General features: G+C 41.9%; 1 protein-coding gene across 1 annotated transcript; it reads right to left on the bottom strand.

Annotated features, from left to right (window-relative positions):
* Nucleotides 1–7304: 7304 nt before the first annotated feature.
* On the bottom strand, nucleotides 7305–15142 carry LOC147132687 (uncharacterized). Its single transcript, XM_086015199.1, has 4 exons — nucleotides 14990–15142; nucleotides 9192–9253; nucleotides 9073–9090; nucleotides 7305–8505 (listed from the first exon to the last, which is right to left on the bottom strand). The coding sequence occupies exons 1-4, from the start codon at nucleotides 15140–15142 to the stop codon at nucleotides 7305–7307; spliced, it is 1434 nt and encodes a 477-aa protein (XP_085871325.1).
* Between the last annotated feature and the right edge of the window lie 5569 nt (nucleotides 15143–20711).

Below are 20711 nucleotides of genomic sequence, written 5' to 3'. Positions count from 1 at the left end.
TTAAACGTCATTAATATTTTCTGATAAAGATATTAATTTACCCAGTTGTCTTGAGTTTACATGTTTTAAACAAATTAAGTATTTAGAACTTCTGAATTTTTTTTGTAGCAAAATGCTCTTTATTCTATTCTAACATAACAGTTCTTGTTTTCCTGATACTACAAAACATTGATCGCATACAATAACCAATATATCCTAGTTGCTATAACAGTTTAAGAAAATATATATGAAAATAAAATGAAATTGTATACATTTTATATAAACCAGTGCAGTTTATTGAAAATAAAATCATAAAATACTAGTTTTAGTACATGGAAACTCTGGCCTTCTCAGCTTTTTTCTAACCTTTTCGGCCATTTAAACATTTTTCATTGTTTCTTTAGAGATTTCCTCCACCAACCTCTGCCACCAATTTCCTTCATTATTCGAACATGCACACAGGCTCGTGTGCAGCGGGAGAATGTTAAGATGTTGATTAGCTAGCTTGATTGTATGGTTTCACCTACCTTTACTCTATTTTATTTTTGATTATGTGGACAAAACATCTCGACTGTTAATCTGTGTGTTCGCAGGAGCAGATGTTTTGAAGTCTTGCATGTTTCTTATAGATTTTTACTCCATGGCAATCAAATAAGACCTACGATACATTAGGTGCAACTTCAAAAAAACATATTTATCACTAAAAGGAATACATTTCAAGTATTGCACACTCAAACTACAAAGAGAGTTTAGCATCAAACTGTCATTAATTCAAAGTTAGTATTGCAGACTCAAAACGAATAGATAAGGACTGCGGCGGAGTGATCGTCTCCCAACCCAGAGGTTGTTGGTTCAATCCCCAGCCATTGTGACCATAGTGATATACCCTTGAGCAAGATACTGAACCCCCAGTGGCTCCTGATGCTGCGTCATGAGTAGATAAGTGAGGTACACTGTGTGAAGCACTACTGAGTACCAAAGGTAGATAAACGCTATACAAGTGACAGCCCTTATACCCATTTAGCACTATAATTAGAGATTCAAAATAATTAAGAGGTGGTAGTACTGCACCTCCAATATTAACATCTTGCTTAAACATAGAGTTCAAGTTAAGTTTACTCATTATTTGTAAGACAACAAGTTCTCACATATATATTTTTTAAGTAAACTGAACTTCTTGTTTCTTACAGTGCACATTACAAAAAAGAAATAAACTGTTCCGTAAAACACCTAGAATTTTTTTTCGTAAAAGGAAAATGAATATACACTCATATTATCTCTAGCTGTTCTACATTTTACCTATAGCACTATAAGCATGAATTATTTTACATTTTATATTTTTCCTGAAACCCCAATGAAGAACTACAACAGCTTCAACACATCATCATGTCCATTCCATAAATTCACCTAAAACTGAAACACATCTGCATTTTATATTGGCCCTCACTTTTCATATTTCAAACAAACAAACGTTTTAAATGATGTTGTGGGCCGGATCTGGACCCCGGGCCTTGAGTTTGACACCTGTGTTTTATAGACATTTCCCCACACTTCATCACAATATGTCAGAGGTAGACTGCGTATCACCATATACCATACATTTTGTTTTATAATAATTTTATGATAACTTATTGCAATCAAACCGCTTTTTAAAACACAATGAATTCCTTTTCTAGTTTGTATTAGTTGCCTCATGTTATCCCTTGAGCAAAATAAGTTTGTATCATCAGTAAATATTACAAATTTTAATAAATTTGAGTGCAAATATCATTCAAGTAAATAATAAACAATTTAGGTCCCGATGCCAAACCCTATAGAATACCACATGTCAATTTTCACAGGTGTGATTCAGTGTTATTATTGTTTTTTTAAATTATTTTTCCTTACATGTTTTCTCTTGACTAAAGCCGGTTTTATTACTTAAATGTGTCTTTGTTTACTTTGCCTTTTTCTATAAATATGAAAATCTAATGAAGAGTGTTTTTACTGTTTTATATGTGCTTTGAATGGTTGATGTGTGAAGTTTTGAAATGTGTATGGGCTTTGTGTGCTTTGGCGATTGAATTTTGTCCTTTGAGTGACACCGTAGCTCCCCAAGGGGGAGACCTATTAAAGGTAGCCACAAAAGGTGTGAGTAATTGTGAGTAACACAAGCTGCTTTGTGTGAGCCTGAGCCACAAAGTTTGATCTCCAGGCACTAGCTTGACCTATGCTTCTTTTGCACGCAAAAAGGGACCTTGACGCCTGTGTTGAACAACAGAAGGGAATATCATTTAACATTAAGCATCCTTGGTGAGCGCAGTGAGGTATGCTTGTTAATTTACTTTGATTGGTTTGAAATATTGTATTTGTACTTGTGATTTTGTATGAGAGTGTATATGGAAGATTTTGACTAAATGAGTGTTTGTTTGATGTTTTAATATTGATGCACAAATTTTGATTGTCCTGTGAGGACTGGATGGTGACTTGCTTGTTTTGTTTTATCCTGGCACACAGTTTTCACGGTGCTATGGTGAACCTGATGACGATGATTCTGCTGCGACGAAAATAAAAAGACACCTTAGGCATCAGTCGAGACTCTCTTTGGGGATGCAAGGGTTGCTACAACATATTGAAACCTATTAATTAAATAACCGCTTGACCATATTTAAGTGGAACACTGATCATGCCATATTGTTGGCAATCCTGCGGAAGTAATTAGTGACGAATAGTATAAAATGTTACGTAAATCAATAAATACACCCACAGCATAGGGTTTTATTAATTGATATAGCTCTATTTTCTTATTTCTGAAGCCAGACTGGTGGTCATTTACTGAATTATATTTTGAAACAAAAACATCGTCTTTTTATAACATTTTTCAAGTAGTTTACAAAATTGAGGTAAAAAAGAAACGGGTCTATAAATTGACTCAATGGGCTTTTAACCATTTTCATAAATTGAAATCACCTTTGCTATTTTCATTTTATCAGGAAAAATATCTGTTAAGGATTGGTTGCAAATACAGCTAAAGGGTTCAATTACACAATGAATTACTTCTTTTATGAGCAACATATCAACATTACCTTAATTTTTGCACACATAAATCGAATTAAAATGAAATATAAATGTTATATATTCAGGGAATACAGAGGTAACGTGAGTGGGAGAGAGTCACTAGGTGTTGCTGATTTATACTTCAATAATTATGTTTACTATGAGTTTGGTTCGGGTGTTTTGTTATTTTTGGCTGATGGATTCCGGACCTTGTCTAAGTGGACTTATAATAATGGTATACATCTGATGTATTTATATATATTTGAATTATTTGTTGTATGTAGGGGTTCATTTTTGTTAATATCTTTAGTCATTTTTACCACACATGAAGAATAGAGATATAAATTAAGAAAAAATGGAGAAGGGGTGGAATTTAATGAGTCTCAGACTTCTTCCCACTCTCTTTTGAGCATGGAAGACTTTTTAAGTGTGCTTTGGCAAATTTTTGCTTCTTGTTTTTATTTTGATCCTTATTTCTATTTGTTTTTAGCAGTAACTGTTATTATGTATATGTATATATTTCATACTTATCTCCCTTCTCTTTTGCTCAATGTCAGGGCATCTAGTACCTATTGATTGACAGAAATCTTTATACAATCAAGGGCTCGATGTTATGTTACGTACATGTACAGTTTATGTTATGTTACGATACCGATGCATTGCGTTACGTTACGGTTAAGGTTTTGTTTTGTCTCATGCTTATCTTGCTGTGGTGCCAGACTTTCTCAGACGAGGACAATGAATGAATGTCCCCTGAGAGCTCATGGCTCATATTAATTGATAGACAGAAACAAGGAACATTTTGGCGGGAGATAAAGTTGAATTTATAGAGGTAAATGTTCTCATTTTCGAAGTAATGTTTTCATTTTGTTGGGTGAACAAACATGCCTTGTTTTTGTTTTTGTTCACGATGTGTGAGTTATTTTGTTATTCTTCAAATATCTGGTATGACTTTGTTTAGGAGCACAGAAAGTCAATATTGTTGAAGGTATGTACTGTATATAAAAAAAAGAAAAAATATATTTTTTGTTGGGGGGAATCGAATCATTTATGGAATTGACCAGTAGAAATACATAAAATATATGCATTTGGTATGTGGTTGTTTTACAGCACAGAGCACATATTCACTTATACTAGAAAACGTGTTATATGGGATCAAGAGGTCGAAAATAGTTCTTGCATCCATGTGAAAATGGCAGAAAAATTACAGAGATAACATTTTCCGCAGGGTGACGGCATGGCCACCCCTCGCCACTCCGCGGTTCCAAACCTGAGGAAAGGTGTAAAAAACTGGGCAGTGTTTAGAATACATTTTAAGAAGAGCTGTGTTTTTGTTTTTGGGCTTTAAAATGTGAATGTTTTAGGATGATGAGTATCTGTTTTGGGAGATAAAACTGTTTGTTTTTGGATTGTTTTCAATTAATCGATTATTTTTTCCATGTGTCAGGTTCACACCAAGTGAGACATTCATAAACAATGCACACAATGAGGAGAGAAGACACTCTACAACAATATTGTCTTTTTACTTGCAAGGAGAGTGCAGGGAAGTGTACGATTACAGTTCCTAAAACCCTCTGCCCGGCTCCTGCGCCCCCTCTTTTTATTTTTCTTCGGTGTCCCTGATAACAAAGGTTTTCCTGCTCGAAGGGAAAGGGGAGCGAAAGCAGCTGGAACACTATGAACTTGTTTTGTGTGTGTGTGTGTGTGGGGGTGTGTGTGTGTGGGGGTGGGTGTGTGTGTGTGTGTGTGTGTGTGTGTGTGTGTGTGGGTGTGTGTGTGCGTGTGGGTGTGTGCGTGCGTGCGTGCGTGCGAGAGCAATTAACATACATATGTGAAAGCAAAGCACACCAAGCAAGTTGGCCTAATGATAAAAATCAAACACCTGAATAATAAAATGCATTATTATTCGTGTATAGTATAAAGCTAAACCTACAAAACTAACAGGCTTAATAATGAAAAATCAACATGAATAATAAAATGCATTATTATTCTTACACCATGTTTAAAGAAAAAAAATATATCCTTAAGACAGGAAATGCAATTCCTGAGGAAAATTGATTAGATCGTTCTTTTACCTTTATTTACCAAGGAATTTGTATTAAATGTAACTAGGCTGGATAATTGACATTTTGTGAAGTTAATACTACCCTCACCTCTGACAAGTTTTAAGGGACAAGACATTGTTTCATAATATACCAGACTGTGAACATTGTTATCTACAAGCTGTTTGATATCACAGGTCCAGGATCCTCAACCACGTCCAGAAGGAACAAGAGGAGCTACATCACAGGGAGTGCATGGCCAAATTAACAGTGATTAAAATTTGGCACACGCTGGCTGAATTGAGGAAATGCTAGCACAATTCCTAGTGTACAAATGGCGGATGCGCCAGGAGGGAAGTTTCTGAGTGGAATTGGAAAGCACCTTTTTGGGGAGTGAATGAAATACTAACCAAGTGAATAAAGGTGTGAATGTGTATGAGATTTGAGAGAATGTTTAAGGGACGGGCCCCCAGGAAAGAACCTGATTTGGGGACCGACGAGCCCTATACAGCACTGGGGAGGCAATGGTTCGTGGGACTGATCAACCCATGATCCCATTGCATCCCGAGGTACTGATTTTCAATATTGCTGTGAGAAAAGAAAAAAAAAAATCTTTGACCCACCAAATTCATCCAACAAGTAAATGAATAATTGGATTGTAAATGGATAAACGACAAGATAGGTGTTGATGAACCTGAAAATTGACTATGAATTATTGCCTCCCAATTGGAGTGTAATATGTGGGTGGGAGTCATTATTAACATTTAAAATTTGATTGACATCCCAAATGATAGTTATCTAGAGGATGTAGAATGCCCTCGTTAAGGGTTAGACATTGTCCATAACCGTCTGAATAAAAGCAGTGTTTTACCTTGATTTCACGTCACATGAATGTTCGTCATTTTTGAAAATATGAAAGCGTGAGGAAATGGTGTTGACATAGTTGCTAAGATAATTTTAACAATAAAAGTGGTGGAGTTTCAATTATAATACAGGTATATTGAGAAAATTGTAATTTTGTCATGAAAGTACCTTTGAAAGGTGGACTATTTGATATGATTTTGGGAAAGATAGAAATCGCACAAAATCGACAAAATAAATTTTCTAGTAATTAAATAATTCTCTGACCAATTAAATGAAATTGTATTAGGTCATGCGAAGCAATGGGTGTACTTGGCCCAAAAACTGAATTTTTTACATAAAGCCCCCCAGGAAATAGCCATGACTCATTCACCCAGCTACGCGATGACGGGACACAGCAGTGCCCCATGAAGGTTCGACCTGCGACCAAAGCGGATCGGACGAAGATTGACCCACAGAGGATGCACTGCGGCTGGAACATGTCCTGTAACATACACAAAGTCAATGCAATATATTTATATAATCAATCTTAGACTCGACTCTCTACTTGAGCCATTCTTTTCAATTCTCGATCAACGGCAGCGGTGACGGCGGAGTTATATCCGGAATTCAAATTGTCGGGCGAAAGGGGTACCCTTTAAAATGCTCGTTTGAGGATGTCGTCATCCACCCCATGTCAGTAGTGTCAGCATTCCGTGGTAGGAGGGTAAAAAAGGCTGAATACGTGAAGAACCAGGCAATCAAAACTATTTTGTCAACTATGCCAGTCCAGAGAAGTATGGAGATGACTCCCCAAACAACCCCCCATAGGAACAGCTTGGCTGTTCGTATCATCCAAATTCTTTTTCCAGTACTACTGGGGCACTTTTGGAGGCGGTAGACCAAACTCGTAATATACAAGGCCAGGGCAATAGCAAGAACGCCTTCCAATACAACCGCCCCGTAAAAAATGTCAAAGGCGAACATAGAAGTTAAGTCCAAAACCATCCAACATAGAACTAAAAACATTTCCGCAATCCCTGTGGGTGATTTATAGACTATCATAATACGGCCATGCATGTAAACCATGAAGAGTCCCAGACCAAGGGTATAAGTACAAAACACAAACCGGAGGACCAGGACCTTTGTCACGGACACAAGCAAAAGGATAGGCCATGTAAACTGCGACAAATACCACTGACCGGTGCAGCAATGTCATAACCATATGATAAAAATCATCTAAAATCCTAATTCATTACTCACGTTTCTTAAGGTGCCTGGTCGTCCAAAAGTGCTGTTAGAGTTACCTTCACAAGCCATGGTTCGAAAAGGTGACCTTCCCACCAAGGAGTGTATGATGTGAGAGCCGGAGTCTGTCTGAGGCATCTGCTGCCAGGGTACTGTATCTTATAGGCGTTCTGGCCCCGCCCCACTTCCCGGCTCCTCCTTATGGTCTGGCACCTCCTTTTCTTTCGACAGCACCCTTTCCATGGACTGCTTCCTGGCACCTGCTGCTTTCGGGGGTGAGACCATCATTTTATATTTCCATGGCATTGATCGTCTATGCACACCTCTCTTGATTGCTGCAAAGGCAATCATGGCAGCGATTATGAGTCCAAGTCCTAGGAGCAGCCATACTCCTGCTTCTTTGACAAGGTCGAGCAGCCAGGATCCAATATCAGCAAGTCCTTCAGCTGCCACTTCTGCCACGGCGGAAACAGCCGTTTTCGCCGTCTGGACAATCACTTTTCCAATTCTCTCATACCACACACATTCATGGAGGTTAATTCCATGGCCACATGCCATCCAATGTTCATAAGGGGAGTAGCAAGATCCGTTATTATAGATTCTGTTTGGGCCAATCAAATCAAAACCTATAATTTCACAGCGTTCACATAAGCTTTTTCTAAAAGCGTGTCCTTCAATAATTTGTACTAGAGGGTCGGGTCGATGCGGAATGTATTGGCTATCTCTAGGGGTTTTCTTCATCCCATAATCCCTATCCCACTTTATACAATCTAATCTATCAGGGGGAGAGGTTTGTATCCATTTACCATTTACATTCCTATTCCATACAGCCCCTTCAATGCTGGCGTAATCTTTATCGGGGTACTTACTCAAACAATACGTTTTCCAGCTAGGTACACCTCCACATGGCCATCTCGCGAGTTGAATTGTACATGAATTCGTATTTTTACAAATCATGGACCACGGTCTAGGGTTTGCGTAAATATGAAGTGGTCCCGACAGCCACGTGTCTTGTTCTTTAGAGTATACAGTTGCCATGTATTGATATTTAATCCAGTAACTTTTAGTCATATTCAAACAAGGTATTATAAATTCTTTCATCTCCTCCTTGTTGAACCCCCACCATGTGCGAGTCTCGTCCCTTGTATGGAACTCCTTCCAGGGCTGAAGGGTACCTTTAACGGTTCCGTTAGTGATCAAACTTGAACAATTATATATCCACCGAGCAAGAATTGTACCTTGGATTTCTTCCAAAGGGCACCTCGGCGAGTTGCCCACACGCCAGTCTTGTAAATGGAGTCTAGAATATATCATTAATATTACGCAATGGTCAATCAATCTAGTCTCTTTGTGGTGCGTTCTTTAGATCATCAGGATTAGGGAGACGTTGTGTCCACATTCTTATTCTTGCTGGCTTTAATTGATGTAAGTTTTTTGAAACTTCTTCTGGGATGTAGACTTTTAGTTCTTTTTCCCATATCCAGGGAAAGGATTCATTTAGCCAATGTTCATAGTCCACTTTGATTCTAAAAAAATGGTCGGCCGTATTCCAGTGGACCGTGGAGTACAGGTCTCGGCGGATCACGGGTTCCTCTATGAACCAATACGTGGTAATGTTCTTGGCAAGATTTTCCAATATTCCAATAGCAAGGGTGGATGTTTATGCTTCTTGTACAGTCTTTAGTTCTGTCTCTGACAGGTAAGGAGCGTATTTCCCGTTTATTTATTCCTGACTTTGGTGTCCTTGGGTTAGCGGGACGAATAATGGGAGGCATAGTCATTACTTCAATGGCTTTAGAGGGGGGTGAAGTCGCCAAATCAGCTGGGAATGTGGTTGATTGATAATTCTTCGTTGTTCCTATAACCTCTGTGCAATTGAAGGTCAAACAACTCCAACATGGTTCCCAGCCAGGACGCATCTCCTCACAGGCGTGATTCAAGGGTGCTGCCACGGAGATAAAATCTTTGTCCATGTCATCATGGTGCTTTTTCACCCAATATTCGCCGCTATTGTCCGGCAAGGGTCTACAACTGGAATTAGCGTACCACATGGGCTTCCTGCTGCCGATCTTCAGCCAATTTTTCCTGACAATTCGGGTCTCTGTCCGCTGCAAACAAAATACTTGTACAAAAACAGCATTATTCATTGCCGCCGGGAGAAATTGTCGGACCACGTGCGTGGTGTATTTTCGTTTGGTTTTTGATGGGTACGTGGTATAGTCTTTTAACAGTTTAATTCCTCCTGTGTAGTTTGTTCTCAATGCTTCCAATTTGTTCTTTATGTAATCCAGGTTTACATTGTGCGGCAGTTTTTTGCACCAATTTCTGCTTTAACAACCATGCAATGTTGGTTATATAGCAAGTTTTCTCATCTTCCTCATCAATCTTTGTCCAATTCCATTCTTCAGCTGTTATATAGGTGTCAACCACCCAACATGTTTGGTTGAATATTTTAGTATTGCCATGCTGAACTTTCCTCAATTCCATAGGGTCATTACCAAGCCTTTTAGCAAGGTCTTCATGGCATATCAGTCCTAACACAACAATCGTCAAGGTAGCGCCAATTATGAAAGTCGCCGCTGTCATCCATTTATATCAATTTCGCTTCGAGCGATTCCATCCTATATTTGTGTAAGGAATCTCTTCATTAGTGAAGACTGGTGTATGTCCCCCCTCATTCTCAAGTTGTCCACGAATTTCACTTGCAGGTGTTTCTATATCAGGTTCTTGATAACGAGGTTCCGGCAAGTTTCCATATTGCACCACATTACTGTATAAACCAATTTGTGGGCCTACCTTCTGAGGTTGAAGTGCAGGCGCTGGGGTCAATTGTAGTGTAGTATAGATATGATTTTTTAATGTCGAAGGGTTATGTCGCTTATGCATTCCATCCAAATCCAATCTTTTGTAAGTGGGCAGTGGAATATCATAGATTCCATGTTCTGCTTTCCTCTTCGCCATCGTCCGACACCATCCGTTTCTGGTCACAACTGTACATCAAGCATTCAGGTTAACGTAGTTATAGTTTCACATTGCTCTGCCCCATTGTCGTGGACCGGACCTTTTACTGCTCTTCGAACCTTATTTCTAATTTGATTTTTGTTGCGAGGGGATTTCTCTTTGTTCATGATTCATCAACCTGGTGCATTGTTGGTCCAAATTCTGCACATGTTCTCCTAATTGGAGGACTCTCCGCTGTAACATCTTCGGTAGTTCTTTCTGTTCATCAATTATGTTCATTAGTCTCAATTACTCATGGCTAAGACAATTTACCATATTTGCTACTGCTCTATGTTCACGTTCCAATTGTGTAGCAGCGTTTATCAATCTTCTTACTGCATCAGTCAATTGAACTACAGCAGTTTCAACTCTACTCAACCGATTTCTAATTTCCTGTATTGAATTGTTCATCTTTGTTGTCTAATCTATTGTTACTCTATGTAGATGTAGAAGGTTGAGGGTCAGCTGGTCTATTCCAAAGGCGGGAGGGTTGTGTCTTGATCGTTTCTTGTCCTAGTCCCGCACTGTCCTCATCACTGCTACTTATCTCCAATTGAATTATTCTGGGGCCCTCCGAATCATGCTCCTCCTCCACAGGGGAGGGACCTTTGAGCGCTTCTCGTACTATGTTTCTCCTGCGTGTTGCACGATTGTTAACGAAGTCTAGTGCCCTTGCTTTTGTGACATATACTTCCATCTAGCTTCCATCTCTCCTGTCCACCACTAGCATCCTGTCTTGGCAACTCTGGCCACTCTTCATTCCATTTTGGGCACCCTCTCAAGGACCGATGTTTCTCCCTGTTTGGTAGTATATGACCTCGCCCATTACAGCCTTGTCAGTGGGCAGCCACTCTTTTTACGTGTGTTTGTGTAGGGATCTTTGGGTAACTTCATCTTCCCTTTAGACCAGTCCTGGTCACTTGAGGGTCCCGCTCTTTCCTCCCTTGTTAGGGTAGAGTCTTCACTTTCCATATGACGTAGTTCCATTGCAGCCACACTAGCTAGTGTGTGAAGCCTTCTGTCATCCCTTGTGGGGGTTTGAAAACATGCTCTGACTTAGTCTTCGGGGCATATTATCATTTTCACTCTTAGAGAGTACAAGTCCTCATAGGGCACTATAGCCATCATGAGTTGGAGCTTGATCCAAAATTCGTCTCTGGCTCCCGTATCTCTAGAGCCATATGTAGGACGCACATTTATTATAGCCACTTTCCTTAAGTACTTCATTTCTTTGGTAGTCATATCTAGGGCTGTTTGATAACTATATATGTTATCCTCTTCTAACTCGCGTTCTTGAGGAGCCTCGGGTAGAGGCAACACTGGGACATCTTCCCGTGACATTATGTAGCTTATTACATGTGCCCAAGGTTTCCCTTGTCCTGGCTCAAAGAAAGGGGAATAATAACCATGCTCCATGATGGGGTCTCTTCCTAACACTCTTTGCTTTAAAGATAACATGGTTGCTGCTGGTATAGAGTCTTTGATTAGGCGGTCAGGATAGGATTTCTCCCTCCAGGCTGGCCAGTTGTTGTGAAGCAGTTTCTGGAGTCCCATCTCATTATCATTGTAGTCCGTACCAAAAGAGTAGGATAAGATGGGTTTCAACAGGCTTATCAGGGTGGCCGCTTTTGTTACTTGCCATCCTTCAGCCTCTGCTGTTCTTACCGCCATGCGACTTGAGAGTCTTCCCCAGCAATTTCCACAATACAATAGCCCTTGTCCATCCCACAGGCAGTTACAATCTTCCTGTCCCTTGTTTTTCTGTGGGTCTAGGTTTCTTTGGGCAAAAATTTTCAATCTGGGCAGATATTTCATTCGGCAATCTCCGCATATAAATGCATCCAGTACCTTGGCTGGGCCCAACACCCTTGGAACAGTCGGGTTATGCAACCATTCAAGGCTGAGTCCAATCAATCCGGTGGTGACCGTCTTTCCAATTCCTTCTTTGTGGGTAAGGCACCTCCGTGGCCTAGCGCTTCATGTACGGCCGTGGTAACCTTGCTCACAAGCTCATCTGGGACCACTTTTCTTCCTCCGGGGGTATTGTCCCAAACGTCTGATCAAACAACTATTATTCTTCTTTGTTGGACGTATTTATCAACTTCATCATTACCTTCCCAGTGGGCCCCCTCCTTGGTATGGGCCTTCTGATGGACAACATCAATGTGTATGTTTAGCCTTACCTTTTTCCACAGTTCACTGTGGGCTACTGGTTTTCCTTTTGCTCCCTCATAGCCATTCTCTTCCCAAATGGCTTGTGCACAATAATGACTGTCTGTTATAATCCTTACATGTCTCACATGTAGTCTTATAACTTCTAACAGTCCATCCAATACTGCTGTAGCTTCTCCAGCTTGGGCACTGCGAGGAGTTCTACCTTTGCACCGACATCTCTTTTCCATTCTGTTTAATAAGGATGAAGCCCCAATGAGCAGATAGGTCTTCACCCTTCTTAGATTCGTCAGTATAAAGTACCCATTCATAGGATTTTTCCAGTTTTTCTCTTGGTGTTACTTGTTTCTTGGAAGAGGGTTTCGCTGGTCCTATTTCCAAGTCGGGGTCGAGTAGGATATCTTCCCACCTCCCCCATCTCACATTAGTTGCTTTAGTGCTTTCGATGGTGGTCTTTCGCAGATAATGATGGACTTGGCTCTGGGTGATAACCTTGATCCCTCGTCCCTCGGCTAGGTCTTTAAGCGTTCCCCAATATCTTGCGAGGACTGCTGGTTCCCATTCTTCTTTGGGAAACTTTTTCTCCACACTGCTCAGGGTATAGGTCCATACGGTCACCAGGCCAGCTCCCTAGTTACTCACGCTTACCATAGCATTGTCTACTTCACAGCCTATTTCAGCAACTAGTCTTGTGTCTAGACTTCTCGGTTCGAGTCTTACAGCATTTTCTACTGCTTTCTTTAGTCCTTCCAAGTTCTCTTGGTCTTTTGCTGACCAGATCAATTTCTTGGATTTTCTATCATCTGGATCTTTGCGTAGACGGGCATAGAGGGGTCTTGCATATTTCTAGTAGTGGGGAACATGATCGCGAACATAGTTACATAGCCCGAGTATCCTCTGCAGCTCATTATTGGAAGTCGAGGGGTAAAATCTGTTCGATTTTCTGCCGATATCCTTCTGAAAGTCCCAAGTCCTCTGACACTTGGAAACCCAAGTAATCCAACTGGAACCTAGCATGTTGGCATTTTTTGAGATTCAGTTTCAGTCCTGCTGTGGAGACTTGCTCTATTACGGCTTGTAAAGTATTCAAGTGTTCCTCTTCTGTGTCATTTTCTATAAACACATCATCAATGTAGACAGTGACTGGTAATCCTTCCAAAATTTGCAAGACTGCTGATTGAAATACGTTTGGTTTTTTTTTATATCCTTGAGGTAACCTCTGCCAAACGTATGCTTTTTCTTTATGTGTGAATGCCGCCTTTCCTTGCGATGTTTTGGCGATCCTTAATGAGAAAATTCCGTTGGCCAGGTCAATGCATGACTTGCATGTATTTTTTCACTTCTAACATTTTTAAGGATGCTTGGGGGTTGATGAAGCTCGCTCGATTAGCCACCGTTCGGCCGTTGAGAGCTTTGAAGTTAATGACTGGCCTCCAACCTCCTCCTCTTGCTTCAGGCTTTTTGACATGTTGAATTGGGCTATTTGTTATGGGATTTGGTTCTTCTCTGATTATCTTCAACGGCAATAATTCCTTTACAATCATGTCCATTTCAGCGACAGCATCTGGGTTGAGTGGATACTGTCTTACTGGTGGATGCACTCCTCCGCTGATGGTGTGCAAGTGTTTCGGTCCCAGGTCTCCACAATCATTCTTAAAATGAGCCACTAAGGCTCCCCTCAGTATCTCTGTTAGTCTCTTCTTTCCTTCAGGTGATAAATCGCTATCCTGGACCTGTTGGACTTTAACAGCTGTCACACAGGTATATACCACTCTCTTTGTTTTGCTATTCTGGTCGTGCCAATTGATGCTTGTTTCGTCCGTAATGCATCCCATCTCTCCTCAGCTGACTGGCGTTGGTCCATAGGCTTTCCCAAGTCCCTGCAATGCATCCCTTAACGTTAAGAATTCATAGGGTCCAATAACCCACACTATTCCTTGCCATATTCCATCTCTTTTTTTGATCCATCTGCTACCGGCACCATTAGATGTCCAATTCTTTTTAAGGTTCTACGGATCATTGACACCTCAGCCCCTGTGTCCACCAAGTAGGCTACTCCCTCTATATTTTTGTAGAGGTTATCACCTACTCGGAAGATCACTTGCAGGGTGACCCGTACCTTTTTCTCCATTATTGGCCAGGCTCTCCTGAGGTCGCAGCCCTGCGAGCCTCATGGAGAGCCTTCTTTTGTTCTGGTGTCATTTTGTCATACTCCTCTTTTGATACGTATGCTCCGGGTCCTGTTTTTTCTTGCCATCGGCTGCAACTTAGTTTGGGGAACTTGTTTCTGGTTTTTAGTTGTCTTCTGCTGTTGTGGTCTTGTGTAGGGTGTTCTCTGAGAAGACTGCAGCGTTCTTTGGTTTGACTGTTGGTCGTCTCTCCTTGTCGGTTTTGATGGATAAGCTTTTTCTTTCCACTCACTGGCTTGAATAACCTTCCATGTTGACACCCTTCTCTTGTCAGCATAATGTTTGTGCAGTCGATCCCATTCTTTGATAGAAGCTTCAATCTTTGTTATGTTACTTCCAGGAGCTAGTTCCACAAGAACATCTTCATTCCCTGCAAGCGTCACAACCCTCCTTAGCGCTCTAACGTATCTATTTGGAGTTATGGCTTGTTTTAGTTTGTGCCACATTTAATAGTGTGACTCCTTCCTTCAGTTGTTCTCTTGCTCGGTCTATGTGGGCATCCTCATCCTCATCTTCGTCATCCACCCATCTTTCGTAGACCTCCTGCGCTGATTCATTTGGTTCAATTCGGCTGGTAGTGATGTACTGCAGCCACAGCTTTTTAGCAGCTTCGCCCCCTGGAGCGTCTTTGACCATAGGCCCAATTTCAACCAAGTACGACTTGACAGTATCTTTCTTGCTTTTAGGACGTACCAGTTCCTTTAAGGCATTGAACTCTTGCATGCTTCTTTCCACTTCATTTGCTGGTATCATGTGGCTAGGGCCGCATGTAGTCATTACCAGTTGAGTCGGGTTTTGAGAGGGCTGGTACATAGACGCGGTGGGAATCATTGTAGTGGTAGTCCCGTTGTCGTCGCCATCCAGGTCCTCATCCGCCTTCAACTCTGTCTTTGCTCTAAAGTAAACTGTTTGCCTGAGTTTCCTGAGCAAGAAGTCATACATTACTGTTACAAAACCTTCTCTAAAGTTCTTTGTTAAATCTGTATGTCTTACTAATGTAAGATAGGTAGGAGTTAGCAAAATATTTACAGTGTTTCTGTAGGTTGATTTTACTGTGAATGACGTTACTTCATCCAGTTTCTCTAGCCAGGCTATGGGGTACGGATATTCCTTCTGTCCTGCTTCTGGTATAAAGGTTTTCCTTCCGTCCCAAGTTTCAGCGTTACAAGTTTCAGGTGTCTCATGACCGTCGTCTTTGGTCTTCCTCTGATGCGGAGGGCAGTGCACAGTTAGAGTCATTCGTTCTGTTTGGCGTAGATGTGGTTGGACTGAAGGTCACAACTGGGACTCCTTCCTTCGTCCTGCTCTCCTTGGGGTAGAGAGGGCCTTATCAGGGGCAGTCCACTCGGCCCAGCTTGATCTCCATCTTCCACCACAACACCATGTGTAACTGGGTTTTGCCCTTCTTCACTCGCTCTTCTTCTGGGTGACGGTACAGGATGGGGCTCGGTTGGGGGAGCTAGTTGAGGGTTTTTTCTTGACTTAGCTCTTGGTTATTGTCGGATCTGCAGCTGGGTTTGGGATATCTGTATCATCTGAGTCAACAAGCCTTCCATCGCTCCATTAATCCTTTCTCCTCTCTGCTCTTTTGATATTACCACCATAAATTCAGCCCCTGCTATTGAGGTTACTGGAGTTGAAATTTGCAGTTTAAAAGCACCTACTGCTACCGACTCAGCCACTTTCCATAACATTTTCCCAGATCTTATCCCATTTACACCCATTACGATCCTCAATGCTCCTTTCTCCATAGCTCTGTCCACACCGGTTTCGAGTAATTTTGTCATTTTTCCCAAATATTGTGTTTGATCTGCTTCCTCTGTCCACTTAAGTACAGAGATATGTATGATCATATAATACGTCAAGCTTCCGCCACTTGTTGTCATGACCTGAGTTCCTTCTCCCGGACTTAAGTCTCTAGCTTCTAGCTCGTCTTCTACTTCCACCCCATAATCATTCCCCGCTATTAGTTTCAAACTTGCGCGAAACCTTTTGTTATGGAGTCTTAACCTTTCATCTGTAAGTACTATTAGGGCATCCCCAGTTATATCCCAAGTACTCCCTACATGGTGACACATCACTATCCCGTTCCTGAGGTTACATTTCTTTGTCATTTCTGTCGGTAAGGGCGGCACCGGTTCTGTCCTAATGAGAGGACACATTTGCTGCAAAGTATCTTGTCTCATTTGTGGGAGTGTTTCTGGACTTTCCAATGTTATTTCCATATGCAGAAACTTTTCTTCCCCTTCACTTTCAGTGAACACTGGAGGTTCCGTCCATTCTTTATGTCTTAGAGCCATCTTTCTTATTTCGTCAAGCAATTCCTGATGCTCAGGATACCTTGATGCTGCCGTTGTATCACTGCCACCAACCGTTTTGCCCACTATCTGTGTTATGGAAGCCAACATTTTTATAACTGAATCTCATTTGTAATCTGGCCTAATAAGTTCGACAACATCATGCATTTGCAATACATTTATCCACCAGTGAAATCATTGGGCTGCTCCCCTATGGTTATACTCTAATTCAGGGTGATCCATTATTACTGTTATTATTTCTGTTTCTTATGGCCTTTATACATCGAATTGACCACTTCTGTGAATGGCCCTTCCTACTTTCGCCTGGAGCTCATCTGGTTTAAGAGATGGATACCATGACTCCAGTCTTTTTCTTACATCGGGCTGCCACTTTTCGAGGCCCCCTCCATACATTATAACTCTTACCGGCACTCCGTATCGTCTCGGAGGTAATAGGGTAGGCCCCGCTGCCGCAATAGCATCTGCAGCAAGGCCCGGAGATGTGTCTACTTCTCCAGTTGTCACACTCATCCTTACGATAATGTTCTATACCAGCGTGTTCTATAGCTCGCTTTGCTATCTATTAGTTGTAGGAGCGGAGCTGCCTATTTCCGAAGCCTTCCGTTGCGCTCTGGGCAGGGAATGTACTACAGCTCCTGATTACTCAGTTTCGCTTTTCCGTGCGTTGCCTCTTTTTTATACAGGTCTATCAGCCTTGAGTGTTTCACCTATCCTCTATTGCTGATCTCCTCTTCTAACGGTGGGATGCTCCCTTCCCCTGGGGATACTGGAAATCTCTGCACACTAATCGTCACTCCTTGGACTATAGTGTCACGTAGATCTCTTACCTTTAGCTGGTAAGATTGCAGTCTTTCGTTTTTCTGCGGCTCTCCAATTGAAGGGTCGCCTTGTTCGATTTTTTTTCTTTTTCCAAGGAATAATCCACAAGTATCATTGAGGAGGAATCAAAAATCTTTTATAAAGAATAATCAAAAAAATCTAAGCTGAGAAAAATCGAAAATGCTTTTATAAAGAATAATCAAAAAGTCTAAGCTGAGAAAAATTTAAAAAATCATTTTATAAAGAATAATCAAAAAGTTTAAGATGAGAAACATCAAAAAAAAATTATAAAGAATAATCAAAAAGTCTATGCTGAGAAAAATCAAAAAATATTTTATAAAGAATAATCAAAAAGTCTAAGCTGAGAAAAATCAAAAATCCTTTTATAAAGAATAATCAAAAAGTCTAAACTGAGAAAAATCATTCTTTTATAAAGAATAATCAAAAAGCATAAGCTGAGAAAAATCTAAAATCCTTTTATAAAGAATAATAAGTCAGAGTTTGGACGTGGATGGTATCGATTGCACTTCTGCACTTTCGCCTTCGAATCTACCTCACCTGCGCGTTGCTTTTTTACTCTTTTTAATTTTTGGAGACTATTTTTATCTTATTTTTTATTATTATTTATTTATTTAAATTTTTGTTGATCTCTGGGTCGCTTGATCTCGCGGACTAGCATACAGCTAGCTTGAGACGGAAACGGGCTAGCTTGGGGCTAGCTTGGAGCTAGTGTATTAAAATGCCTTCAGACGACAGCGACGAACACAATGGCCTGCTGGAGAAGGCAAATAAGACAATCTCTGACCTAAGAAGGGATATTCGTCGTCTCTCAGAGGAGCTCCATGAGAAGAAATTGGTCATCTCTTGCTTCGCGACCCGTTTCCCCGAACTCGCGGTGGTCATGAGGAGGCGTGCTCGTGAAATCCTGTCGGCGACAATGACGGCTGTGGCGGCTGGCCTCTCGGACACGGCGAAGTGGGATCCAATTGCCTGCCCGGGGCAATCCTGCTCGACACCGCTGCAGAGTGACACCTGGGTCAAGGTGGTGTCCCGCGGCCGGAGGGCCGGGGAGCCACCCCACCGCCCCCAACTGGTCCTGGGGAATCGGTTCGCCGCCCTGGCGAGTGAGTCTCCTGTTCCCATCACTGCACTACAGCAGTCGGAGAGACCGACTGCTGCGTCCGACGCTGGGGCTGTGCTCCCAGGGGCTCCCTCAGATTCCCCGCCACCCACGGCGACGACCTCGGCCGGGAACCCCATGTTGGGCGGGTCCGCCGGTGACACGGCCGTCCACTCACGCGTCGGGCTGCTCCGGGACGCGGTGTCCCGGTACAAGGGTGGTCGTCATCACCAGCATCATCGGCGACACTCATCGGTGTCATCCACCGTCTTCACTCGGCCTCGGCGGAGCCATCCTGGACAGTGGGGTCGTGAATCTTCCGCCGGTGGTGAGTCCCTTGGCGTTCCCTCCTCACGTCACCCACCGACCACCGTTATAATTGGCGACAGCACCATTAGACGTACTCACTATCCCGGCTGCGTCACCCGCTGTTTTCCCGGAGCGAAAGTCATGGACATAGTTAACATCCTGCCGGGAGTTCTTGACTCTCTGCCATCATCCATTACCCGGCTCATCGTTCACGTTGGGACAAACGAGACAATACGCCGACAGTCTGAGCAGACGAAGAGAGACTTTCACGCCCTCTTTGCCTTGTTAAGAACCTGCGGTCTGTCGGTCTGGGTGAGTGGCATTTTGCCGGCATTGTCTCGCGGAGCCGAGCGCTTCAGCCGCCTTTTAACCTTGAACACGTGGCTCCTACGCACTTGTGGCCACCTTGACTTTGCTTTTATTGACAATTTTAACCTATTCTGGAATCGCCCGTCTTTTTACCAGCCGGATGGTGTTCATCCGAACTCTCTTGGCAGCAAGATTTTAGCCGCTAACATCCACCATGTCGTAACCAATTCCACTCCCAGCTGACTCTTGTTTACCAATCATATTTCTTCTTCTACTCATAAACGCTGCAATGACAATGTCACTACCATCACTTACAGGCCAATACCAGCTGCTCACAGTACCACCATCCTCACTAGCTCCCCCTGCAGGCCCTCATTATCATTACCACTATCGGACAACTTTCCCATTGAAACCATCACCGGCAGACGCTTCCCTTGCACACACAAACAACGTGGTTTTAACAGTGGTAATCTAGTATGTGTTAATACTGCTCATTTGTACCACCATGAGCGCACGTCCAGCACAATAATTAATCTGGCCGTGCTGAACGTGCGCTCCCTTTTAAACAAAACTTTTATCATAAAAGACCTGATTTTAGACAATAATTTACATCTGAGACATGGCTTGGTACAGATGCTCCAGTTGCTCTCAACGAGGCTTGCCCACCGAATTTTAACTTTTTATTTTCTACAAGAGATGGCAAAAGAGGAGGCGGGACTGCATCAATTTTTATTAATACTCTTTTATCAAAGGAGATCATTTTTAGCAGCTATTTATCGTTTGAACACCATGCCTTTGTTTTTAGCAGTCCCCCTATTCTCTGCATTAACGTTTATAGACCTCCCCATCATTCCACTTCTTTTATTACAGAATTTTCAGAATTCTTATCCATTTTATATTCCAGTTATAACAGGATATTAATAACTGGCGATTTTAATATACACATGGACAACATCTCGGACCCACTATCCAGAGATTTTTCAAACCTTTTAAACTGCTTGGATTTTAAACAGCACGTCTTGCAGCCAACTCACAACAGAGGACACACCCTGGATTTGGTTATAACCTATGGCTTATCTGCTGGTGTGTCCTCTGTTGTTGACTTGGCAGTGTCAGACCACTACTGTGTCTATTTTAACATCGCCAGTTTTAACCATCTAGCAGTCCCGGTCAGAACAGTGAAGAAACGCTACCTATCTTCTGAGGTGGCTGCAAATTTTATCGAGATCTTAAAAAGCACTCCTGCTGACATTTTACCTGCACCCTGTGATCTTATTGTTGACAATTTTAACCTACATCTTAAATCATCATTAGATTCAGTAGCTCCACT

The sequence above is a fragment of the Filicampus tigris genome, chromosome 18 (assembly GCF_054856515.1).
Source record: "Filicampus tigris isolate MCC_2025a chromosome 18, RoL_Ftig_1.0, whole genome shotgun sequence".
Taxonomy (NCBI): domain Eukaryota; kingdom Metazoa; phylum Chordata; class Actinopteri; order Syngnathiformes; family Syngnathidae; genus Filicampus; species Filicampus tigris.
Note: the sequence above shows the minus strand (reverse complement) of the source record. Positions and strands in the feature narration are given on the sequence as shown.

Excerpts from the sequence above, each read along its gene's own strand:
- LOC147132687 (XM_086015199.1), bottom strand. The coding sequence starts at position 15,142 with ATGGTCAAAGACGCTCCAGGGGGCGAAGCTGCTAAAAAGCTGTGGCTG. Across the intron at positions 9,254-14,989 it reads AGGATGCCCACATAGACCGA|CGGACAGAGACCCGAATTGT; the intron begins GCAAGAGAACAA and ends TTTTGTTTGCAG.